At 41.6% G+C, this 21,147-nt stretch overlaps 1 protein-coding gene across 6 annotated transcripts; it reads left to right on the top strand.

Moving 5' to 3' along the window:
• Positions 1-1,602: 1,602 nt before the first annotated feature.
• LOC131245380 (SCAR-like protein 2) lies at positions 1,603-18,184 on the top strand. Of its 6 annotated transcripts, none has more exons than XM_058244815.1 (9): positions 1,603-1,849; positions 5,537-5,700; positions 6,754-6,877; positions 6,968-7,100; positions 8,803-8,870; positions 9,121-14,206; positions 14,498-14,599; positions 17,459-17,518; positions 17,884-18,184. In XM_058244815.1, exons 1-8 carry the CDS (start codon positions 1,695-1,697, stop codon positions 17,489-17,491), a joined length of 5,865 nt encoding a protein of 1,954 aa, XP_058100798.1. In that variant the 5' UTR covers positions 1,603-1,694; the 3' UTR covers positions 17,492-17,518; positions 17,884-18,184. The 6 variants fall into 6 exon arrangements, with proteins under 6 accessions (XP_058100798.1, XP_058100797.1, XP_058100795.1 ...); XM_058244814.1 differs by having other exon boundaries at positions 17,811-18,184; XM_058244812.1 differs by lacking the exon at positions 17,459-17,518.
• The last annotated feature ends 2,963 nt before the right edge of the window (positions 18,185-21,147 follow it).

Here is a 21,147-nt window from a genome sequence, read left to right as displayed (position 1 = left end):
TAAGCAATCCCATGGATCTCCAGACAATCCACTGATAACACCATCATTACCTAGAAATCCTTGCCATCCACCCTAGTACCATTCAGTCCTTTCCAATCCACCCGGCCAAAAGGACCCATCATATCAACGTCTTAGATTACTATATCATGAGCCTCACTTGTACAGACTAAAATCATACGGATTCTTGGACCAGCACGATGAATCTGATTACGAAGTGAAGGGATTAAGCTATTTGCAAGCTGAGTCTTTCAACAGTAATCCATACCATTGATCTATTGGGTCTGACGGTGGATGATACCTTTAAAATAAGCGTGGGCTAAGGTACCCATTCAATCAGTGGCCTGCGAAAGGATGACCCCCTCAGAACTGGACGGTTAGATTTATCCAATCACTGCAATATTTTGGGCTACAGTCCATATACATGGTGGCCCACCGAATCAACGAGGCTGAGTACCGGACAAGTTTGCCGCACGTGTACCATGAGGATGACAGCGACACTTCTCAAAACCAGACATTTCGGTATACACATCACGACGTCACGGTGGACCCTAACGGTGGCTGTGGAGGACACGTCGTCGTGCCGCACCGAATGTATGGTCCAGATCACGTCAGGACATGGGACCGGATATTGGCAGCCTCTCTCCGGACTTTCTCACTCTCGGAGGAATAAATGACAAATTCCTACTCAGCAGCAAACGAAAAGGACATCCGCCAATTAGGTGGGCCATGCGTTGAAAATCTTCGGCCTTGAGAGATACAATCCTTCCATCAACGGCCTACGTTTAAGGAGAAAATATGGGAGCGGTCCAAATTTGGGGACAGTTATCCCAAGCTAAAACTGTAGGAATCTTAGAATTTAAAATTTTCTGGTATATCCCGTGTTTAAGAAATGTCCCATCAGATCAACGGTCTTGATCGCTGAAACATGCTCCAATGTACGAAATACCACGCGTTAGCAAACTGTAAGTTAATTGATGAGAAATGGCCCAAAGTTATTCGCCACTAATCTCCTTCTCTCTGTGGGCCCCAAGTAGTTTTTAATGGTGGCCGTTCAATCCCCATTGTTTCCTGTGGTGTGGTCTACTTGAGATTTTGATCTTCCTCGCTTTTGGTGTATTTCCCAAAAATAATCTGGTGAAATTGATGGACGGAAGGGATATAACTCATACATTAAGGTAGGCCCCACAGAGCTTTGTGCTGCAGGAATTCCCTGCATCCGGGCGCCGCAGGCAATCGGGCTCCGAAATCGCAATCACATGTCACAACTAGTGGCATTTATGTCATTTAAGTACATGAATCCGCAAATGCTTCACCACTATTTTCAAAGTGGTGGTCCCTCTCATAACTATACAACGGGTCGGTATCGAATGGGAGGTTAAAAGTCACATGGTGAGTGGTCCAATTTCAAACGGTTACATCATCATATCAGTTTGATTTTTTGGTCGTGTTCCATGCAAAATTTTTACAGAAACTTCGACGGTCTCGATTCTCAGATCCCCTGCACACGTGTACGGTAGAAGCGTCACCACCATTTTTTAAATGGTGATGAACTATCAGGAGAAGAGTAGCAATGCCTTGCAGTGCCTTAAGTCCCAGCTCCGCTTCTCCATTAACACTCCTCTCATAGCTTCCGAATTTCGGACCTGACAAATCAAATAAAAGAAAGGAAGAAAAAAAGAAGAAAAAGAGAAATCATGCCTCTGATCCGATTCCAAGTCCGGAACGAGTTCGGACTCGGGGACCCGAAGCTGTACGGAGAAGCAGACTCGGAGGATCCGAGAGCGATTCTCGACGGAGTCGCCGTCTCCGGCCTCATTGGTATACTGCGGCAGCTGGGAGATCTGGCCGAGTGGGTTTTTTTTTTTTTCTCTTCCCCTTTTGCCCTAACTTTTGCTTCTTATTACTTCCATCTTTATGCCCTTCTCTTTTCCGTTAAGTGAAATCCCCATGGTATTCCGGTAATTAGATTTGAATTTCAGTTCTGAGCTTCGACCGATCGTAGGTTGGGCTTTTGAGATGGGGTTTGTATTTGTAAGTAAGTTCCCGATTATTTCAATAGTAGCGACTTTGGAGCGGCGAAAAAGGTGGGCCCCACCATGGAAGATCGCCCCGCATGAAGATAGTCCAGTCCGATCATCAGGCCCAGACGTGTACTTTGAATCCGACCGAGCGGCGGTAAGGCTGGCCCCCATGGTGGAAGATCACCCAGCATGAAGATAGGCTGGCCCGATCATCAGGCGGGCCCGAAGTGTGCGTTGGATCAGACTGTTGGCAGGTCTGGTTCAAACAGTCAGTTGTTTCCATGCGACGTGGCCTGCCTGATGAGCAGACCGGCCCGATTGATCTTCTTGGCACGGCCCACCTTTTGATCGGCTTGGGTTTCATAAATGCGTAAGGCGGTGGGACGTGTGATGAGAGTGGACGGTGAATTACCGTCCATTGAGGGGGGCATGTGATCATTCCTCTTATAAGTGTATGGTGTGTATTTGATCATTCGCACAGGGCCTTCTTGTTCAGATAGCTATTGCTGGGTGTTTGGTGGTAATGTCGATCGGTTACATGTCAGGATCCTGCCCGTTTCTGGTGTCATCTTACATTCCTTCCATTTGTGTTATTGTTAGTGTCTCATTGTCTCTGTCTGGTAGCTATTGCCTTGTCTAAATTATCAGGCAATTTTAGATGTTATATTGGTTTGCATCTTCAGTGCATGTTTGGATGTCCACCCAAATTAGGATTCGGGTCAAATTGGATTTTGAAACATTTCCAGACTAGCCGAGGGCAGTGATGTATCTTGTCAGAAACACCACTGCCTGTGATTTGGGGCAGAAACGTATTCTCTTTGGTCGTTGTTTTGAGTCTGCTAGCCCCAAATGGGTCCTTATTGTACTTCCTCTGTTAATGTTTTTCTTGATGATCTTCACCATTGTCAATTTGACTAGACTGTATTTTCTATCAAAACCATGCATCATTTACTCTACTTCCTTGGATTCATGACTTAGCCATTGAGGTTTTTGAGGGCTTGAAGATTAGAGCATGCAAGAGTAATTTCTCAGACTTTTCCAATTCTATGATACCTAGATACAAAAGGATACAACATGAATGTGGATAGGGATACATGATGAATTATCTATTTAATTTAGCTGCATATCATATAGCTTTTCTTATACATTCTGAGACGAACTTATTAGAAAACCGGTTTGGTCTCATGCCTGGGAGGTTTACCACTAAAGCTTCTTACTTAAACAATTGATGGAGAAATACATGGAGAGGAGGAAGAATCTCCATATGGTCTTTATGAAAGAGCATTTGATAGGATCACTAGAGTGTTAATCTGGTGGGTGTTGGTAAAGAAATGAGTTTCAAGAGGATATATCTACATGATGGAGCAGTGTATGTTGGTAGAGGACATAGCTTTGATTGACAAGATGAGGGAGGGCATAAGCGCAAAGCTAGGTTTATGGAGGGGTGCTCTAGAATCTAAAGTATTTAAAGTTAGTTGAACTAAAACATAGCATATTGAGTGTAATTTTAGTTACAGTAGGAGTGAAAATGAGGAATTATTTAAGATTGTCGACGAAGAAGTTTTCCAAGTTGACCACTTTCGATACCTTGGGTCAGTAATTCATGATAGTAGACTGATGTAATGTTTCCTGGGTTATGTCAGGGTCTATAGATGGACTGATATCGTCTTGGCATGTAGGTATGCCAACTGACAGCGTCAAGGCTAGGTAGAGATTAGCCTTGCTTGCTGTTTTTTGGACTCTTTAGGGAGTGAAAAAACCACTGTTTTCGGAATATGAGTAGTTCTATAGCAGCAGCTGTGTCTACAGTTTTTCAGTTTGTAAGGGAATGAGACCCTGGTTAAAGGGTGTTTTGTTCTTTGTTTCCCTTTTTCCTGTATTATTTTGGCTCCAGGCCTTTTTAATAGAACTCTTCACTTAAAATAAATAAATAAATAAAAATCATGATAGTGGAGAGATTGAGAAGGATGCGGCACATAGAATTTAAGCTAGGTGGAAGAAATGGAGACGTGCCTTTGGAGTTTTATGTGATCATTGTGTATTGTTCAAACTAAAATGGAAATTATATAGGATAGCTATAAGACCAGCCATACTTTATGGGATAGACTGTTAGGCAGTTATGGAACAACATGCTCATAGAATGAGTGTAGCTGAAATGAGGATGTTGATATGGATGGCAGGCAAGACGAGGGAGGCATCAAGGGAACTTAGTAGCACCAATAGGTGATAAGGTGAGGGAAAGTGGACTTAGATGGTTTGGTTATGCGCACCGGAGACCAAGAACTGTGCCAGCTAAAAGCAGTGAGTTGGTGCAAGTTGAAGGCTGTAAAAGGGCGAGGGTAAGGCCCAAAAGGACATGTATGGAGGTAGTAAGAAAAGACTGATTGATGGTCTAACTGAAGGCCTGTCCCTTAGGATTCATGTAGCCGGCTCCAATTAATTGGGATAAGGCTCAGAAGCTGATGATGATCATATGGCTCTGACACTCTTGTTGGAAAATATTAGGTAGACATACCATCTACCCCACAGCATATCAAACAAAATGATTGAAGTTGAGATCGCATCCTTTGCAATGACTTCTCTTACTTTTCCTAACTTCTATCACACTGATTATTGACTTTTTTGCTTAGCTATAATGGCAGCAATCATAAAAGTGAATGCAACTAAGTTTTGATGGGCTAAAATATTCCTTACAGAAGTGAATGGTGAATATGCATACTTGAAGTGCATCTACTCTCTCCCATGTGTGTTGCATGTATTATGTTGCTGTGAGTAGAGGTTCAAATAGGTTGGGTCGGAACTATGGCCCAATATACCTAATCAAAAGATTCCTTAACCTAATTCTATTATGGCAATGAATTGAAATCTAAGAGCTTGCACAGAGAAAACATGTGGTATGGTTGTTCACAAAATTTATATTAACTAGGGAATTAGAAATTACAAAGGCCTGACTGAGGCCAACATGACCCAGCTCATTTCAACTTGAACCTGACCAGATATTAATAGCAAGGGCTGGGTATAGGCTGAAATAAATCTGATCATTAATTATCAGAAAAGTAACTTGCTTAGAGAAGAGAAAAAAAAAACCCCTACAAATGTTCATTGGCTTCAACAAGATGAAGGTTAGAGTTTCCATCCTTTCAGATTGCAGGCTTCAATATTGTTTTCCTTTTCTGTAAAATTGCATGCTTGGGTTTTGAACGTTCGGCCATGACATTGTTGTTTAACCTATTGATGATTTCAACATGTTCATACTCTATCAATACCTTGAAAACTTGGCCTGTTAGAAATTGTGCCTGCCAATCCCCCGCTCAGGTAGAGGAGAAGATTGATGTCTGTTGGGCAGCTGGTCATCAAACTTTTGCCACATACCATGAGGATTCATAAGCTCTGCCCCAAATAAGCTGGGACAAGGCTATGGTGATGATGATGTTGTTGATGAATATTTTGTCATTATCTAACTATTTTTTTTACGTGGTGCATGATATCATTATGGAACATTTGTGATGTCGTAGATTTGCAGCAGAAGTTTTCCATGACATAGAAGAGCAAGTGACAGCTACAGTTGCCAGGAGCCATAAAATGATAACCCGTGTACAACGCATAGAAGCAGCACTTCCTTCTCTCGAGAAGGCTGTTATGGCTCAAACAAGTCACATACACTTTGCTTACATAGCAGGTATGCTGCATTTGTTGGGAATCTGTTGTTTACCTGATACTGGTGATGAAATCCCTTGTTGGATATTCAGTGCAGGAACTCAGTAGTTGCCTTTATCTTCTTACCTCAAGCATATTTTGTTACCATTGTTTTTTTTTTGGGAAGGGGAAAGCCAGAGATTTCCCTCTTCTTCTTCTTCTTCCTTTTTTTTTTTCGCTGTAAAATATGTGGACTTTGAATCTAATGGTATCGATCTAAATTTGCAACATGCTATGTATGTTTAGGAAAAGATTGTGTGCTTAGTGTGCACAGAGAGTCGGTGTGCACTTATCTTCCACCATTCACCATCCAACTATCGTCAATGGGAATCTTAACTCTTATTTCTAATGGACTTTTAGAAACTCAAATTTTGAAATGCTTATCATACACCCAAAATGTCTTCAAATTGCACACCAACTGTATGCTTCCAGGCTCATTGTAGTCGTGCTCTTTATATTCAATTTCATTATTCTTTTATCTTAGAAAGTTTGATCCATTCTTCTTGTTCAATTCTAATTTTGAAACATGATACTTATGTTTATTTACTACTCTCTTTACTACTCAAAACATACTAGTTCTTTAATTTTTAGTTTTATGTAAAACAAGTTATTCTTTTTTAGTCTTTCCAGCAAGCTAGATTTGGTGAAACTAGTCTACCAGAAGAAGAGAAAAAATAGTTACTGAAACTAATAGGCCCAGAAAAGAAAAAGATATAGTGAAGCGATCAAAGTTTAAGGAGTTTTCATGGTGAGCCTTCTCAAAATGTTCAAAAAAATTTCCCCCCTATTTTGTTTTGTTTTGTTAATAAAAGACAAACATAATACAATAGAATCCAATTGAAACATATACTACCAGCATCCTGTGACTCTCGGGTAGCAGTTTCGGTATCATGTTGTTTCGACACAATATGTTGGGCAAATACAAGTATATTGGAGGTGATTTCTGTTCAAGAGTTTTATGGCTGGTGCTTGAAATTGTAAAATTCCATCCATCACACAAATTTCAATTCCTTGACAGAAAACAGTTGCTTTGCAGGTTTTGGCTGGCATCCTGATATCCAAACTGAACAAAATCACCTCACCCAAAGTGACTTGCCACGATTCATTATGGATTCCTATGAAGAATGCCGTGATCCACCACGTTTATTCTTGCTTGACAAGTATGATTACTGCTGTCCTCTCAACCCCCCCCCCCGATTTCCATCCTAATTGATATGAGATGTTGAAAATCCTCTGGTCTTACTTTTCAGGTTTGATCATTCTGGTGCCGGCACTTGTTTAAAGCGATATTCAGACCCGTCCTTTTTTAAGACAGCATGGACTAACTCTGCGCTGATGAAAATAGAGAAAGTTCAACAAGAAAAGAAGGCTCATAAAAGCAAGGTATGTAATCACTTTAACTCAGAAAGATGTAATGCCATAATGAGCTACACTCAAGCATGTTTATGGGTGTTGTAATTGTTCTTCAATGTCTTCATGCTCAAGGTAGTGATGTCTATTTTCTACTTTCAATTAGCAGACAATAATCTATATTCATCTCACAAGCAGTTTATTGAGTCTAGTTGGCCCACTTTCAAATGGTATCTGTAACCCTGTGGTAATAATTTGGGATCTCCCCTCTGGTTTGTGGAAATTGTATCCACCTCCTAATGCCGGGGCATTTTCAAACCGGGTTCGAATGGGGTTGCCTGTGGGATGTAGGGGCACACTCGGTGTGGGCAGCCCGTGTGAGGCAGGTGGCTCGTGTGAGGCGAGCCCCACCCGCGTGAGGCATGTGGCTCATGTGAGGCGGTACCCATGTGATTTGGGGCCCACGAGGGGGGTTTGGCTGAGGTCCTAATCCATGAAATGTGGGGCCTGGGCTATGAGATAAAGGGATTGATTCGTCATGCTCTAACAGTTCGAGCTTTTAGAGCAATTGGCTAATTGTCCTGCATCAAATTGGTATCAGAGTAGGAGGTCTCGTATTTGAGACTCCTCACCAGGGGTGATTAATACAGGGGCATTTTCACACCGGGCTCGAGTGAAGTTGCTTGTGGAATGTAGAGGCACACTCGGGGTGGGCGGCCCGTGTGAGGTGGGTGGCTCCTGTGAGGTGAGCCCTACTCATGTTTTGGGCCCACGAGGGGGGTTCGGCCAAGGTCCTAACCCATGAGATGTGGGGCCTGAGCTATGAGATAAAGGGATTGATTCGTCATGCTCTAACAATTCGAGCTTTTAGAGCAAGTGGCTAATTGTCCTACATCACCTCCCTTCTGGTTTGGATTATTGCAAGTACCTCTCTCTACTATAGATATTAGAGGAACCTGAACCAAATAACAAAGTACCCTCCGCTTAAGAGTTTTTTTTTTTTGGTTAGCTTGTTAGTACACACCCTTGTCAGTACACACACTCCATGTTAGCCACCCCTGCTAGGGATCGATACCAAGACCTCAAGTGTTGAAACGAGGTATCTCCACTCAGTCTGCCAGTTGAGCTATGGATCTAGATGTTCTGCTTAAGAGTTTGTTTTGCCTGCATGTGGGGTCACCTTTATGTATAAATGGTATCCAACCCATCTAGTTGGCTCCCTGCTCATAAATATTGGATTCCCAAAAGATTAGACTAATCCAATTATCAGGTGAGCTGCCCAAAAACTTCCAAATTTACGATGGGCCACCTGATGGTTGAATCAGCCAGATTTTTGGCGTTTCCGATTTTCATGTTGATGTGACCACACGATGAATGGGTTGGATGACTTATGCACACTATGTTGAGCCTGAGCATCTAGATTTATTTTTTTTAATACATGAGATAGGGTAAAACACTCAATTACTCAAAAGAACGATGGTAATACACTTTGTGGGGGATCTGCAATGTATCTATAAAACAGACGGGAGGTACCTGCATTAACCCAAACCAGAGGGAAGGTGTTTACAGTTTTCCCTAATGGCTTTGATAAGTCTCTTTAATTCATGAAGTTTTCCTCAGAAGTCTCATGCAAGAGCTACTCATCTCAATTTTTCTTTAGTCACAGAAGACTGATGCTTTTTGTCCTCAACTAAGCTTTTGAAGGTCTTAACTTATATGATCACCAAATGTACAGAAAAAAGGACCACGGCAGAAGAATGGATCTGTTCGACGTGCTGTTTCCTTATCTGGGTACTGTAGCAGGTATAGCCTTCTGGTATATCACCTTGCTATTTGGAAAAAAGGTTATGAAAGATGGGCATTAAGCTTGTGCATGTCTGACTGTTTCATAGTTGATGGTTTCTCTTCTTTCATTTTTTATTTATTTAAATTTGACATAAAAAACAAAATTCTTTCTATTTTTTATTATTTGCAATTTGTCTCTGAATAATTTTCATCAGTTTCCATATTATGGTCCATGATGTTAATAAGTTGATGATTACTTATTAAACAGGATGCAGTTGGGCTATCTGGACATTGATGGCCAAGGCATTGGTGCTGAACAGGTCTCCACATCTGATACACAGGCAATATCTAAATTTTCAAACCGATCAGCATCTCTTGATTCAAAACCCAGGTCAAGTTACTTAGGACGTGTTTTGGATGTAAATTCTTATGCGGGAACTGAAGAACTACAACGCAATGCATTTTCCCCTTCTTCTAACACAAGGATGCAGGAGAATGAAACTACTACTTCTGTTCTTCTTGATGAGCAAAATGGAGGTGCAGACAGCAGTTCTCCACATGGATCCATGCAAGGGCAAAATTCGCACAGGCCATCTTCTGTTTCTTGGGATGAAAAGAAAGAAATAGTGAAGTCTACAAGTCAGCTATGTGTAAATATTCGTGAGGACCGGAGCCAGGATCTAGAGCCTCAGCCAGTGATCTTCGACCAGTCTAAGTTAGAGCAAGATGCTGTTAGTCTTGCAAATGCAGATCAGGAAGATATCTTGTTTGATTTCGAAAACATACCAGCATCATTTTCAAGTAAAAACCAGTTTGATGAGAAAGAGATAGTGAAGCCTACGAATCAGCCATGTGGAACTATTCCTGGGGACCAGCTGCGAGATCTAGATCCACTGCCAGTGATCTTCGACCAGTCTAAGTTGGAGCAGGATGCCACTAGCCATGCAAGTGCAGATCAGGAAGATACTTTGTTCCATATCAAAGATATACCAGGATCATTTTCAAGTAAAAACCAGTTTGGTGAGGCAGAGATAGTGATGCCTACAAATCAGCCATGCGGAACTATTCCTGAGGACCAGCTGCGAGATCTAGACCCACTGCCAGTGATCTTCAACCAGTCTAAGTTGGAGCAGGATGCCGCTAGCCATGCAAGTGCAGATCAGGAAGATACCTTGTTCCATATCAAAGATATACCATCATCATTTTCAAATAAAAACCAGTTTGGGGAGGCAGAGATAGTGATGCCTACAAATCAGCTATCTGGTACTATTCCTGAGGACCAGCTGCGAGATCTAGACCCACTGCCAGTGATCTTCGACCAGTCTAAGTTGGAGCAGGATGCCGCTAGCCATGCCCGTGCAGATCAGGAAGATACCTTGTTCCATATCAAAGATATACCAGCATCATTTTCGAGTAAAAACCAGTTTGGTGAGACAGAGATAGTGATGCCTACAAGTCAGCTATGCATAATTATTCCTGAGGAGCAGCTGCAAGATCTAGACCCTCTGCCAGTGATCTTCAACCAATCTAGGTTGGAACAGGATGCTGCTAGCCTCACAAATGCCGATCAGGATATCTTGTTCCATGTCAAAAATATACCAGCATCATTTTCGAGTGAAAACCAGTTTGATGAGACAGAGATAGTGAAGCCTACAAGTCAGCTGTGCATTACTATTCCTGAGGACCAGCCTCAGGATGTAGACCCTCTGCCGGTGATCCTCGACCAGTCTAAGTTGGAGCAGGATGCTGCTAGCCTCACAAATTCTGATCAGGATATCTTGGTTGATGTCGAAAATATACCAGCATCATTTTCGAGTAAAAAACAGATTGATGAGACAGAGATGGTAAATCCTACAAGTCAGCTGTGCAGAACTATTCCTGAGGACCAATGCCAAGATCTAGAGCCTCTGCCAGTGTTATTCGAGCAGTCTAAGTCAGAGCAGGACGCTACTATTGCAAATGCTAATCGGGAAGATATCTTGTTCACAAATTCTGATCAGGATATCTTGGTCCATGTTGAAAATATACCAGCGCCGTTTTCAAGTGAAAGACAGATTGATGAGACAGAGATGGTAAATCCTACAAGTCAGCTGTGCAGAACTATTCCTGAGGACCAGTGCCAACATCTAGAGCCTCTGCCAGTGTTATTTGAGCAGTCTAAGTCAGAGCAGGACGCTACCATTGCAAAAGCTAATCAGGAAGATATCTTATTCACAAATTCTGATCAGGATATCTTGGTCCATGTTGAAAATATACCAGCGCCATTTTCAAGTGAAAGACAGATTGATGAGACAGAGATGGTAAATCCTACAAGTCAGCTGTGCAGAACTATTCCCGAGGACCAGTGCCAACATCTAGAGCCTCTGCCAGTGTTATTTGAGCAGTCTAAGTCAGAGCAGGACGCTACTATTGCAAAAGCTAATCAGGAAGATATCTTGTTCACAAATTCTGATCAAGATATCTTGGTCCATGTCAGAAATATACCAGCGCCGTTTTCGAGTGAAAGACAGATTGATGAGACAGAGATGGTAAATCCTACAAGTCAGCTCTGCAGAACTATTCCTGAGGACCAGTGCCAAGATCTAGAGCCTCTGCCAGTGATCTTCGAGCAGTCTAAGTCAGAGCAGGACAGTACTAGTCCTGCAAATGCTAATCAGGAAGATATCCTGTTCGAAGTTGAAAGTATACCAGCATCTTTTTCAAGTAACAGCCAGTTTGATGAGACGGAGATCATGAAGCCAACAAGTGAGCTATGCAGACCCATTGCTGATAACAGGGGGCAAGATCTAGACCCTCCACCAGTGGTCTTCGACCTGTCTAAGTTTGAGCAGGATGCTGCTAGCCTCATAAACTCTGATCAGGATATTTTGTTCCATGTCGAAAATATACCAGCATCAGTTTTGAGTAAAAATCAGTTAAATGAAACAGAGACAGTGGAGCCTGCAAGTCAGCCATGCAGAACTATTCCCGAGGACCGGCGCCAAGATCTAGAGCCTCTGCCACTGATCTTCAACCAGTCTAAGTTGGAGCAGGACGCTGCTAACCTTGCAGATGCAGATCGGGAAGATACCCTGTTCCATATGGAAGAAATACCAGTGTCGTTTTTTAGTAAAAACTTTGATGAGGTCAGTAGTGAGACAGACAATTATATGGATGCACTAAACACAATGGAGTCTGATGTCGGGACGGACTCGGAGTGTCAAACCAAATGGGAAGTGGAGTTACAGCCCAACTTTAAGCATAAAGGAATGGAATGTGGAATAGATGAGGTGCAAAAGACGGTTGCTCAAAGTTTGGATTCCTCTGATATGGAGTCTCCTGTTGCATCTTATAGCTCAAACAAAGTAATATTTCCAAAAGTGTCCAGGTCGGTCTCTTCAGAGAGTTTAGACCATGCACAGCCACCTCAGGTTGCCACCATGGCTTCTAATCCAATTTGTTCTTTGGATACTGGTTTAAATGAAAGTCCCCGTGTCATTGATGTGACTAGAGGGAGTGGTTTTGAATCTGTTAGTAGCAGTCCATCTTCAGGCTCCAGCATTTCCGACAGACAAGTAAACGAGCTAACAGCCAACTTGTTTGAGACTACTGGTTTCAATGAAAGTCCTCGTGTCATTGATGTGACTAGAGGGAGTGGTTTTGAATCTGTTAGTGGTACTCCATCTTCAGGCTCCAGCATTTCTGACCAACAAGTAAACAAGATTACAGCCAACTTGTTCGAGACTCGAGAATCTCCTGAAATTTCTGGTCTAGCTCCCATTAAATTCTGGACAAATGGTGGCTTATTAGGGCTTGAGCCATCAAAACCGCCAGTTTTGAACGTGTCAGGTGTTGCAGATCAGGATTATAAACGTGGTGGTAAAATCGTTACAAATGGCCTTTCGGATCCGACTGTTTTGCCAAAGTTGCAGCATGATGGATCAGATGGGAAATCAGTTACATTGGTTGAACCCATCAAATGCATAACAGACAACTCAAGCTCTGTGCAAAAAAGAGATGGGTTGCCTGATGTAGCCAGCCCCAATGATCTGACCAAGTTGTATTCCAATCAATCAGTTGGAGGAACAGGCAACTTGATTCAACCAATTTCTCACACCAAGTACTCCAAATCATGCCATGATAAGCAAGATGATTATTTGCCCGTGAAGCGGAACTCTCAGGAACTTGTGAGGGCTGTGTCAGAAATCAGGCCTGAGAATTTAAAAGATTCACATCCTTTGAATGGATGTGGTTTGACAGAAACCAGTGTGGTAACTCCTGAAGATGAATTGCATGCCATTTCTAGTAATGATGTCCGATCCAAAGAATCTGTCCAAAACAACACTGAGATCTTGACTAGTGTTTCTGGCATCGGCCGTAGGTTTCTTGCAAATGGCTTCTGGAGGAAAGCATCCCTTGTCCGCAACAATTCATGTGATCCTTGCAGCATCGTGAATTCCAATACCATGAAGTTGCAGGAGAGTCCTCGTTGTGACGAGCAGAAAGGGCAAAATGTAGTGTCTAAGACTTCTCATAGTCCAGACCCCAAAGAAAAGCTGGAACTTGAATCGCCAGAATATCCATTTTCTTCCAAGTCCTCTTACATTGACTGCCCTTCACCGCCACTGGAACATATGAAGATCTCTTTTCATCCTATAAATGGCTTGCAGACCCCAAAATTAAAACTAGAATTTTCTGATAAGCATCAACTTCAAGGAAGCATTGGAGATGCATTGCTTCCTTTGTTTCAGTTGCTTCCCGAGGCTGCTTCTCCTCTGCAGGATATGGGTTCTGAATCTGATGAGGGCACGTTTTATAGGTCATCTCCCTATCTGTCAGAGGATCTTCTCAGCCCTGGTTCAGAATCAAACTCCGAGCAGTGGGAATCCCACGAAACAGCTGGAAGTCATGACCATGAGATATATGATGCCTTACGTAGATCCTCATCAGCCGCATCGATCTCTAGCCCCTGCGACCTTGAGACGATAACCCATCACAGCATCAATCTGGCCTGTGAGTTTGGAAGTCTGAATGCTGAAAACGGCATCAAATCTATTGAATCCGCTACTCCGCTTGATCTTCTGGATTTTGCTGCTGTAAATTCTTTAACGAGTCAGCATGAAGGAAAAACTGGAACCGAGGTGAAGGAACTGCCAGCATTGCAGTATCCTTGTGAGCAGCCACCTGTACTCCCTCTGCTGGAGTGGAGCATAACAAAACCCACCTTTGCTTTGTTAGCAGATTGCGAACATACCATGTGTGAAGCTAGCAAGCACCCAAATGATATATTAGTTCGAGAATCTGTTTCTCAACAATCTAAGCCATCTGCACCACACTGTAGCGAAGAATCAACTTCGTCGGCTGACAGGAGCATGGTAATCAACTAACATTTTTAGTAATTTTGTTTACCTTTCTTATTTTGGGCTAAAGAATTGGTACTTCTGAAATCGTAACTGGTCTTCACCATAGGTTTGCTCCCTATAGGTGAGGGTTTGATTCCCCTCCTTGGCTTTACCCAATACACGTGGTTGTGGGTGATTGCGTGTATCCGCAGGGATTAGTCTCACTTCAAAAAAGAGGTGGGGACACCCTGTGTCTTCAAAAAAATAAAAAATAAAAAATCGTTACTGATGTGCTCTGTTATGGTATTTGATCTGTTTATCCAGCATGATCAGAAGAAGCTGAACAGAAGCAGAGAACTGAATGAGGCTGCAAATGCCAAGGAGCTGGATGAAATGGAAGGCTGCCCGCATCAAATAAGAAACAAGGTAACATTTTTCCAAGCTTGCTCGTTAGGTTTGATGCTAAACTGAACTTGGATATCCTAGTTAGGGGCCATTCTATTTGAACATTGAACTTCGATGACACTATCCGATTAAAGGGTAATTTCTGCAGAGAGGAATGCTAAACCCCATCACACATTTGCAGTCGGCATACCAAATCACCCCAAATGTGGCAAACTTATGCAGGATCCGTGCTGTTCATCAGGCAGGTCCCACTGCGAATGTGCCCTTTCACCTATACATATAGAAAAGAAGCTGGCTTCGATCTGGCCTCTGTACCAGCTTCAAAATGTTAGTGTGCTAGTGCCCCATCACTAGATAGGGCTATATGGCATCTTGCTCATCCATTGGACCTGCTAACTACCAGAGGCCCATGAAGATACCAAGCAGGCAGCTAACTCTCCCTTTGGTAATCTTGCTATGGATGAGCAAGATGCCGTATGGAGGTCACAATACCAGTGCACTCATCAGGCAGGCCACACTTTTATGGAAGAATGGATGATTAAGAAAAAGGATAACCAGCAGTTTGCAATCCATTTACATGTTTGCCGCACTGGATGGGCAATCCAGCCTGGCGAGGGTTCATTAACAGTGTAGTCCTCCTTAAGAACAGCCTGGATTTCATGAGTGCCATGTCAGTGTATACAGGATCACAGGGTTTGGCAATTAATTGTAGATGCATGACTAGACTTAGCTCTTCTAATGAAGGGGGTAAATGCCTCAAAATTCAGCTGATAGTGCCACCTACCCACCGCATTAACTCCATTATCATATTTACAGTTTCCATGTCTCCTTCCCTCTCATTTTTACTACATTCTGTCTGAATTAATGACTCTTTTATTGAAGAGAGATAAAAAAAAAATATATCGTTCATGATACACTGCACAGTGAAACTCTCCTTCCCTCTCATTTTTACTACATTCTTGGCCTGGAAATTTCTTGAGAGAGTTTCAAATTTTGAGGTTTCTCTCGCAATATCATCGGGAAAATCTCACCATCAAAGAATATTTTAAAAAATATTTATACTACATTAATAAATAAATGTAAAGCTTAAATAAATATTTATATAACAAACTTTTAAGCTTTTACTAGTTTTAGAGTTAATACCATTATAATTTAGGCATAATAGAAAACTGTGATATTTTAAAATCTGACAAGATTTTGAAAATATCACGATACTATTGTTTCGTGTATTTATCACAATATTATCATGAGATTTCAAAATCTTTGCAATATTTGTCACACTAATACATTGTGGTTCTTTGAAAGATGGTGGATTTTGAACTCTCAAGGTGAAATGGCAGGCATTTTTGGTTTACCACTGTCTACTGGATTAATTGCTCCAGAAACCACCATTGGCCAGTGAAGATGGTTTCTTCGGAGAGAGTATGTATTTGATTGAGCACCCATTGCCCATGAAACCACTGTTCATGGTAAAAGGCAGTTTCCTATGACAGGAATGATCACCTACAACTGGTTGTACTCTCCAATATAGCACTTTAGATTTTCTATTTCCAGTTTTAGCCTCAAAATATCATATATTTGAAGGTAAAATGGTGACAGAATGGATTCCATTTTTGGTACGTCTTGATGGGCCCCAAGTAATTAACTAGGCCCTAGGGCTCTTAGAAATAACGATTTTTCTACACGACTGGGAGTGTCTGGTTGTACTTATAATTAACTTGTTATCCTACTAAAATTTTGATTTATGTGTGACTTTTGCCATTTAAAAAAAGGTTAATTGCAGCTAGCTTCCATCAATTATATGACAATTACACATGGCTCTCCTTTGTTTTGGATTATTACATATACCTCCCTTCTGTTTCAATGAATTCCCCTATACAAGCAATCGACCATTTTACCCCTCCCTAAGATAACTATTTGTAGACATGTGGGCATAGATGATGTTGATGATGAGTTGTATACGCGTGGGTCCACCGCAGTCCATGTGTCAGCTAACCTGTTTAGTGTGGTCACTCCATTAAAATGGGCCCACCCCCAAAATTCAGGCTGATCCAACCATCAAGTGGCCCACCACATGAATTTGCAGATTTTTAGGGTGTTGTCCATTGTTTACTATAGTGTTGTTCATGTGATACAAATGTTGTCATATCGCGTATGCGATTGCTTTTTTAAAATTAAATTATTTAAAAAAAAAAAGGATTCTAAAAAATTAGGGAAATTTTGCAGTTGGGCTAAAGTGATTGGATAACTTTTTTTAAAAAAACTTATTTCATTGTAATTTGAGCGTTTCACGTTATATAGTTAATTATTTATATTATATTTACATAAATTTTAACAAAACAATTTACAAGCCACATTAAGAGAGAATTAATTATTAAAAACTTTAAACATAGATAAAGATGAGTAAGAGAAGGGGGGGGGGGTGAGAGAGAGAGAGAGAGAGAGAGAGAGAGAGAGATTTTAAGCTTTAGAGTAGAGAATAGTGAAAATGGAGGGGATTTGAGTGCCTATTTATAAGCAAAAATGACTGAAATTGCAAATTAAAAATAAATTAAATTAAATTTTAATAATTTTAAATAAAAAAAAGTCCCATTGGGCAATATGCGAATGCGATCGCATATTGCATATTCACATATGCGATTGCATATTCATTGCATAATAAAGTATGCCATGGCATACTTGCCAGGATCACATATGCAAACAATCGCATTTGACAACATTGCATGATACTTGGATAAGCCATTTTTCTGGGCTTCCAATTTTTATGGTGGGGTAACCTTGCCATATGGTCTGGATGCCATTTATAGATAACAGCAGGACCTGCACACAAGTAAAATGAACTCCTCAAATGAAGGCTTTTTTTCTTTTCATTTGATACAGATTCCTCTAATGATGCCACTGGAGGAGAGGTAGCTGCAATAATCCCAAACAAATGGTGAGGTAAACATAAATGTCATATAACCGAGGGAAGACAACTGCAAAAAAAAAAAGATTCACGTGTTACTACTGGAGGTTTTAGAACTCCCACTTATCTGCCCTGAGGCAGATGGTACCAACGAGGCCAGCCATCATGCCGAGGGCCACTACCAATGCAATGCATCTGCAATTTTGGTAATGGTAAAGGCAGATGCAATCCGCCAAGTCAGAACAGGCCTTGTTTATTTCCCTTTGCTTTTGACTCTGGCAATATATAATCCATTTCCCCCCCTATCTGACAAAAGATCACTAACAGACTTTCAAAGGCAGCAAAGTGGGCGGTGACAGCAAGAACTGGAGTGACAGTTGACTTTCATGTGTTGCAACAGGGTTGGCTGACCGTCTCCAAGCCATGCACGAGCCGCCCTTTTGCCTCTTCAACATGGTAAGGATGACCCTTTCATCGAGTCAGCTGAAACTGTGTTATATATGTGAATAATCGCAGTTCTTTCTGTGTAAATTATTATATTTTGTAGGTTTTTCAAGGGTTTACCATATTTTGGTTCGAATTAGGCTGTAAAAAACCTGTTGGGCGACGCTGGTGTTGCCGCTTTCTTGTATTCCTAATCTTTGCTGTGATGATCCATGCATAATGCCAGAGAAAATTAGTGGGCCAGGTTATGAATTTCATATCATGAGTTTCATCGCACAAGCATTGTTAATGTATCAAGTCATCGGCTGTTTAAAAGTGATTAATTTGAATGGGATGTATGTAAAATGTTTGCTACAATACATCCTGATGTATTGCTACAGGATCCCTCATGACCGTGGCCTTTGGATCCAGGGTCATCTTTGAATGATGGAAACTGGCTTATTTGACTGATGGGCCTCACCTTTAATGGCGGATAGCCGATAATGCTCTTAGATAGGAATACTTGAAAGCCATTGATCTTCTCTCTTTTCCTATGAAAATGGATGATCTTGTTTAACCTATTAACGATCAAAGGGTTGAGATATTTCTAATCTGAGAGTTTTTTGGTTAAGATTCTTTTCGTTTAGCCCATCTCTGGCAGGCGACTGTCTGGATTCTTTTCAGATTGTGTAAGTGGGGGCCATTGTTCAGCAATCCAGACTGCTAGTATTGTGGGTGTAGTTATAGTGATGGTCCATGCCTAAAAAATCTCTCATATGGGAAAATCCTAGCATCCTGGATGTAGAAATTTTCGACTTATCATTGGTGTTGTAACTGTCACTTAATTCTTTCTTATCTGTTTCTTTGTCAGCCATATATCAAAAGGTTAGGATCTTCCAATGTAGATTTTTCTTGTTCTTTTTTCTTTTTTTTTTCTTTTTTTTCTTTTTCAAGTGGGGCACACCAAAGGGAACAGTGGGGCTTGGGGACACGCAGTATTGAAAACTTCCTGGCCCCATCGTGATGTGCCATGCAATGTGAGTTCCTATTGGTCTAAAATTCGGACACGTGGAGCACATGTGTAGTTTGCGGGCATGCTAGAACTGAATGCGGTCTGATTCAAACCGAATGCCAGCAGAATTAAATTGTGGTATACCAATTGTTTATTCTGTCAATTGTCAAGTGTACCATCAGGCTGTTTGTGGAGGGTGGGGCCATTTCTTTAACGGGCTCTTTTTTTGCCTTGAGAATCAAGGACTTTTGAAAGTGTAGCAAGTGCTATCTCAAATAAAAACTAACAATAAAGTTTGAGGTTGGAAATGATTCAAACTATTGTCGACCCAACATATGACCGTAAGAAGATGATTCCCTAGCTTAAGGTATTCCTTTAGATCTCACACTCGTGCAGATGGAAGGGAATTGCAATTACTAGCTACAAATAAGTTGGTCTTGTGTAAGGTGGGGATGGATGAAATTACTCCTAGAAGCTAAGGGGTCCACATTGATGAGCGGTGGAGGAGAAGTGTCACAAGGAGCTGGATAGACAGTTGCACTACAATTGATTTGTCTGGGAGTTGTTCTAATTTTTGTTGATGATTTGATAATCCCTGTGATGCGATCTCCTTTACTATTTATAGATTTTGCAGCGGCATCATGAATTATGTGGCAGCATCCTATACTGCAAACTGTGCAAGTGACGGTTGACTTTAGTTATTTGTGTCTTACCATCCTAGAATATGTCCTTATTAAAATAGTCAGTTATCAATGAATGGGGCCTACCTCGAAAATTACACTAGCTGGGTGATCCTAGCCAGTGATTAGAGGCCACTTATCAATAACAAATGGATGGGTAGGAAAAAAAAAAAAAAAATTTTAAAAGTCCAACTAACGGCCGTTGTTCAGTTACCAGAATTCCTCCAAATCGATGATTAGGATCATTTAAATGAAGTGACGTAGTCTCATGGCATATCCATGGTTGGCCATGGCAGATGAACGGTTGTTGAAATGTGGCAGATGATAAATCGGAACTTTGATCTGGTGGGCCAAGTGTAAGCATGACATGGCTAACAGACCATAGAGATTTGAGAATTCCGGCCGTCTAATCAGTGCGATTTTTCTCATTGAACATGGACCGTTAGTCTTCTTTTTATACTCAAATTTATCTGAAGCGCATTAGGCCATTAAAACATCTCGTTTGTTGCGACTTTCGAACCGTGGTCTGTGGCTGATCTAGAAATTTGACACGTGTAAGGAGGATCTAGTTGAGGCGAGGAACGCAATTCCTACAATAGTTGGAGCAGGAAGCCGGTGCAACAAAAGCGGGTGCTTTTTTTTTTTTATTGTAAATTTTTTATTTTTAACACACCACCACACACTCACGCCTTAGTGGGATTTCACCACCTATGGGTGCAGGTGGGGCCCACTATGATGCGTGCGTGACATCCATGCTGGGATGGGAACCATAAATAAGGCCGATCGAAAGCCCAAGTGGGACACACCAAAGGGAACAGTGGGGATTGGGGACACGTAGTATTGAAAACTTCCTGGGTCCACCATGATGTTTATCTACGCCATCCATCCTGTTATGAGAATAAGCAAATTTCAGCCCCAAGAGGGTTATAATGGCAGGCTTGCCCATCCCTTCTTATGGTGTGGCCCAATTTGAGTTTTGGATCGGCCTTATTTTTTTTAGCTAACATCCTAACATGAGCTGGAGGAAAAGATGGTATGGAGTGGATGTCATACACATACCAAGGTAGGCCCTGCAGGGTTAAAATAACGAGCTCGATGTAGTCTGTCATGCAACCTCGATGAGTACTTCTCCCACGTTATTTAGCCAGCTGGGGTGCATCTGGGGCGAGTTGGGCTAGGTTGATCGTCTACTTGAGACCAATCCAATCTCAAGAGGACCCAACCTGAAGTCTTCTAGACCGAAGTGAACCAGACTGGACCCGACCTATACCAACTCGAATAAGCTCAACCCATATGCAAATCAGGTTGGTATTTTTCAAACCGAACCTAGCCAATGACCTTAACAACCTGACCCCACTCAACCCAACCACAGGGTGGGTCAGTCAGGTTCAGGTTAATCTGAACCCAAATTGCAGAGATCATTAGAAAAAATTGAATCAAATTTACATTCTGCTGCATTAAGATTCACAGCCACCATTACTTAAACCAACGGCCCAATTTTACTAGCATTTTACCCTTGAAAACTCACAAGCTAAAGAAAGTCCCAACC

This window comes from Magnolia sinica, chromosome 5 (assembly GCF_029962835.1).
Source record: "Magnolia sinica isolate HGM2019 chromosome 5, MsV1, whole genome shotgun sequence".
Taxonomy (NCBI): domain Eukaryota; kingdom Viridiplantae; phylum Streptophyta; class Magnoliopsida; order Magnoliales; family Magnoliaceae; genus Magnolia; species Magnolia sinica.
Note: the sequence above shows the minus strand (reverse complement) of the source record. Positions and strands in the feature narration are given on the sequence as shown.

Bases quoted from the DNA above. Each gene is read 5' to 3' on its own strand.
- LOC131245380 (XM_058244812.1), top strand. From the start codon at position 1,695: ATGCCTCTGATCCGATTCCAAGTCCGGAACGAGTTCGGACTCGGGGAC. The intron at 1,850-5,536 runs GTGGGTTTTTTT...GTGATGTCGTAG, and splicing joins CAGCTGGGAGATCTGGCCGA to ATTTGCAGCAGAAGTTTTCC. The intron at 7,101-8,802 runs GTATGTAATCAC...CCAAATGTACAG, and splicing joins AGAAGGCTCATAAAAGCAAG to AAAAAAGGACCACGGCAGAA.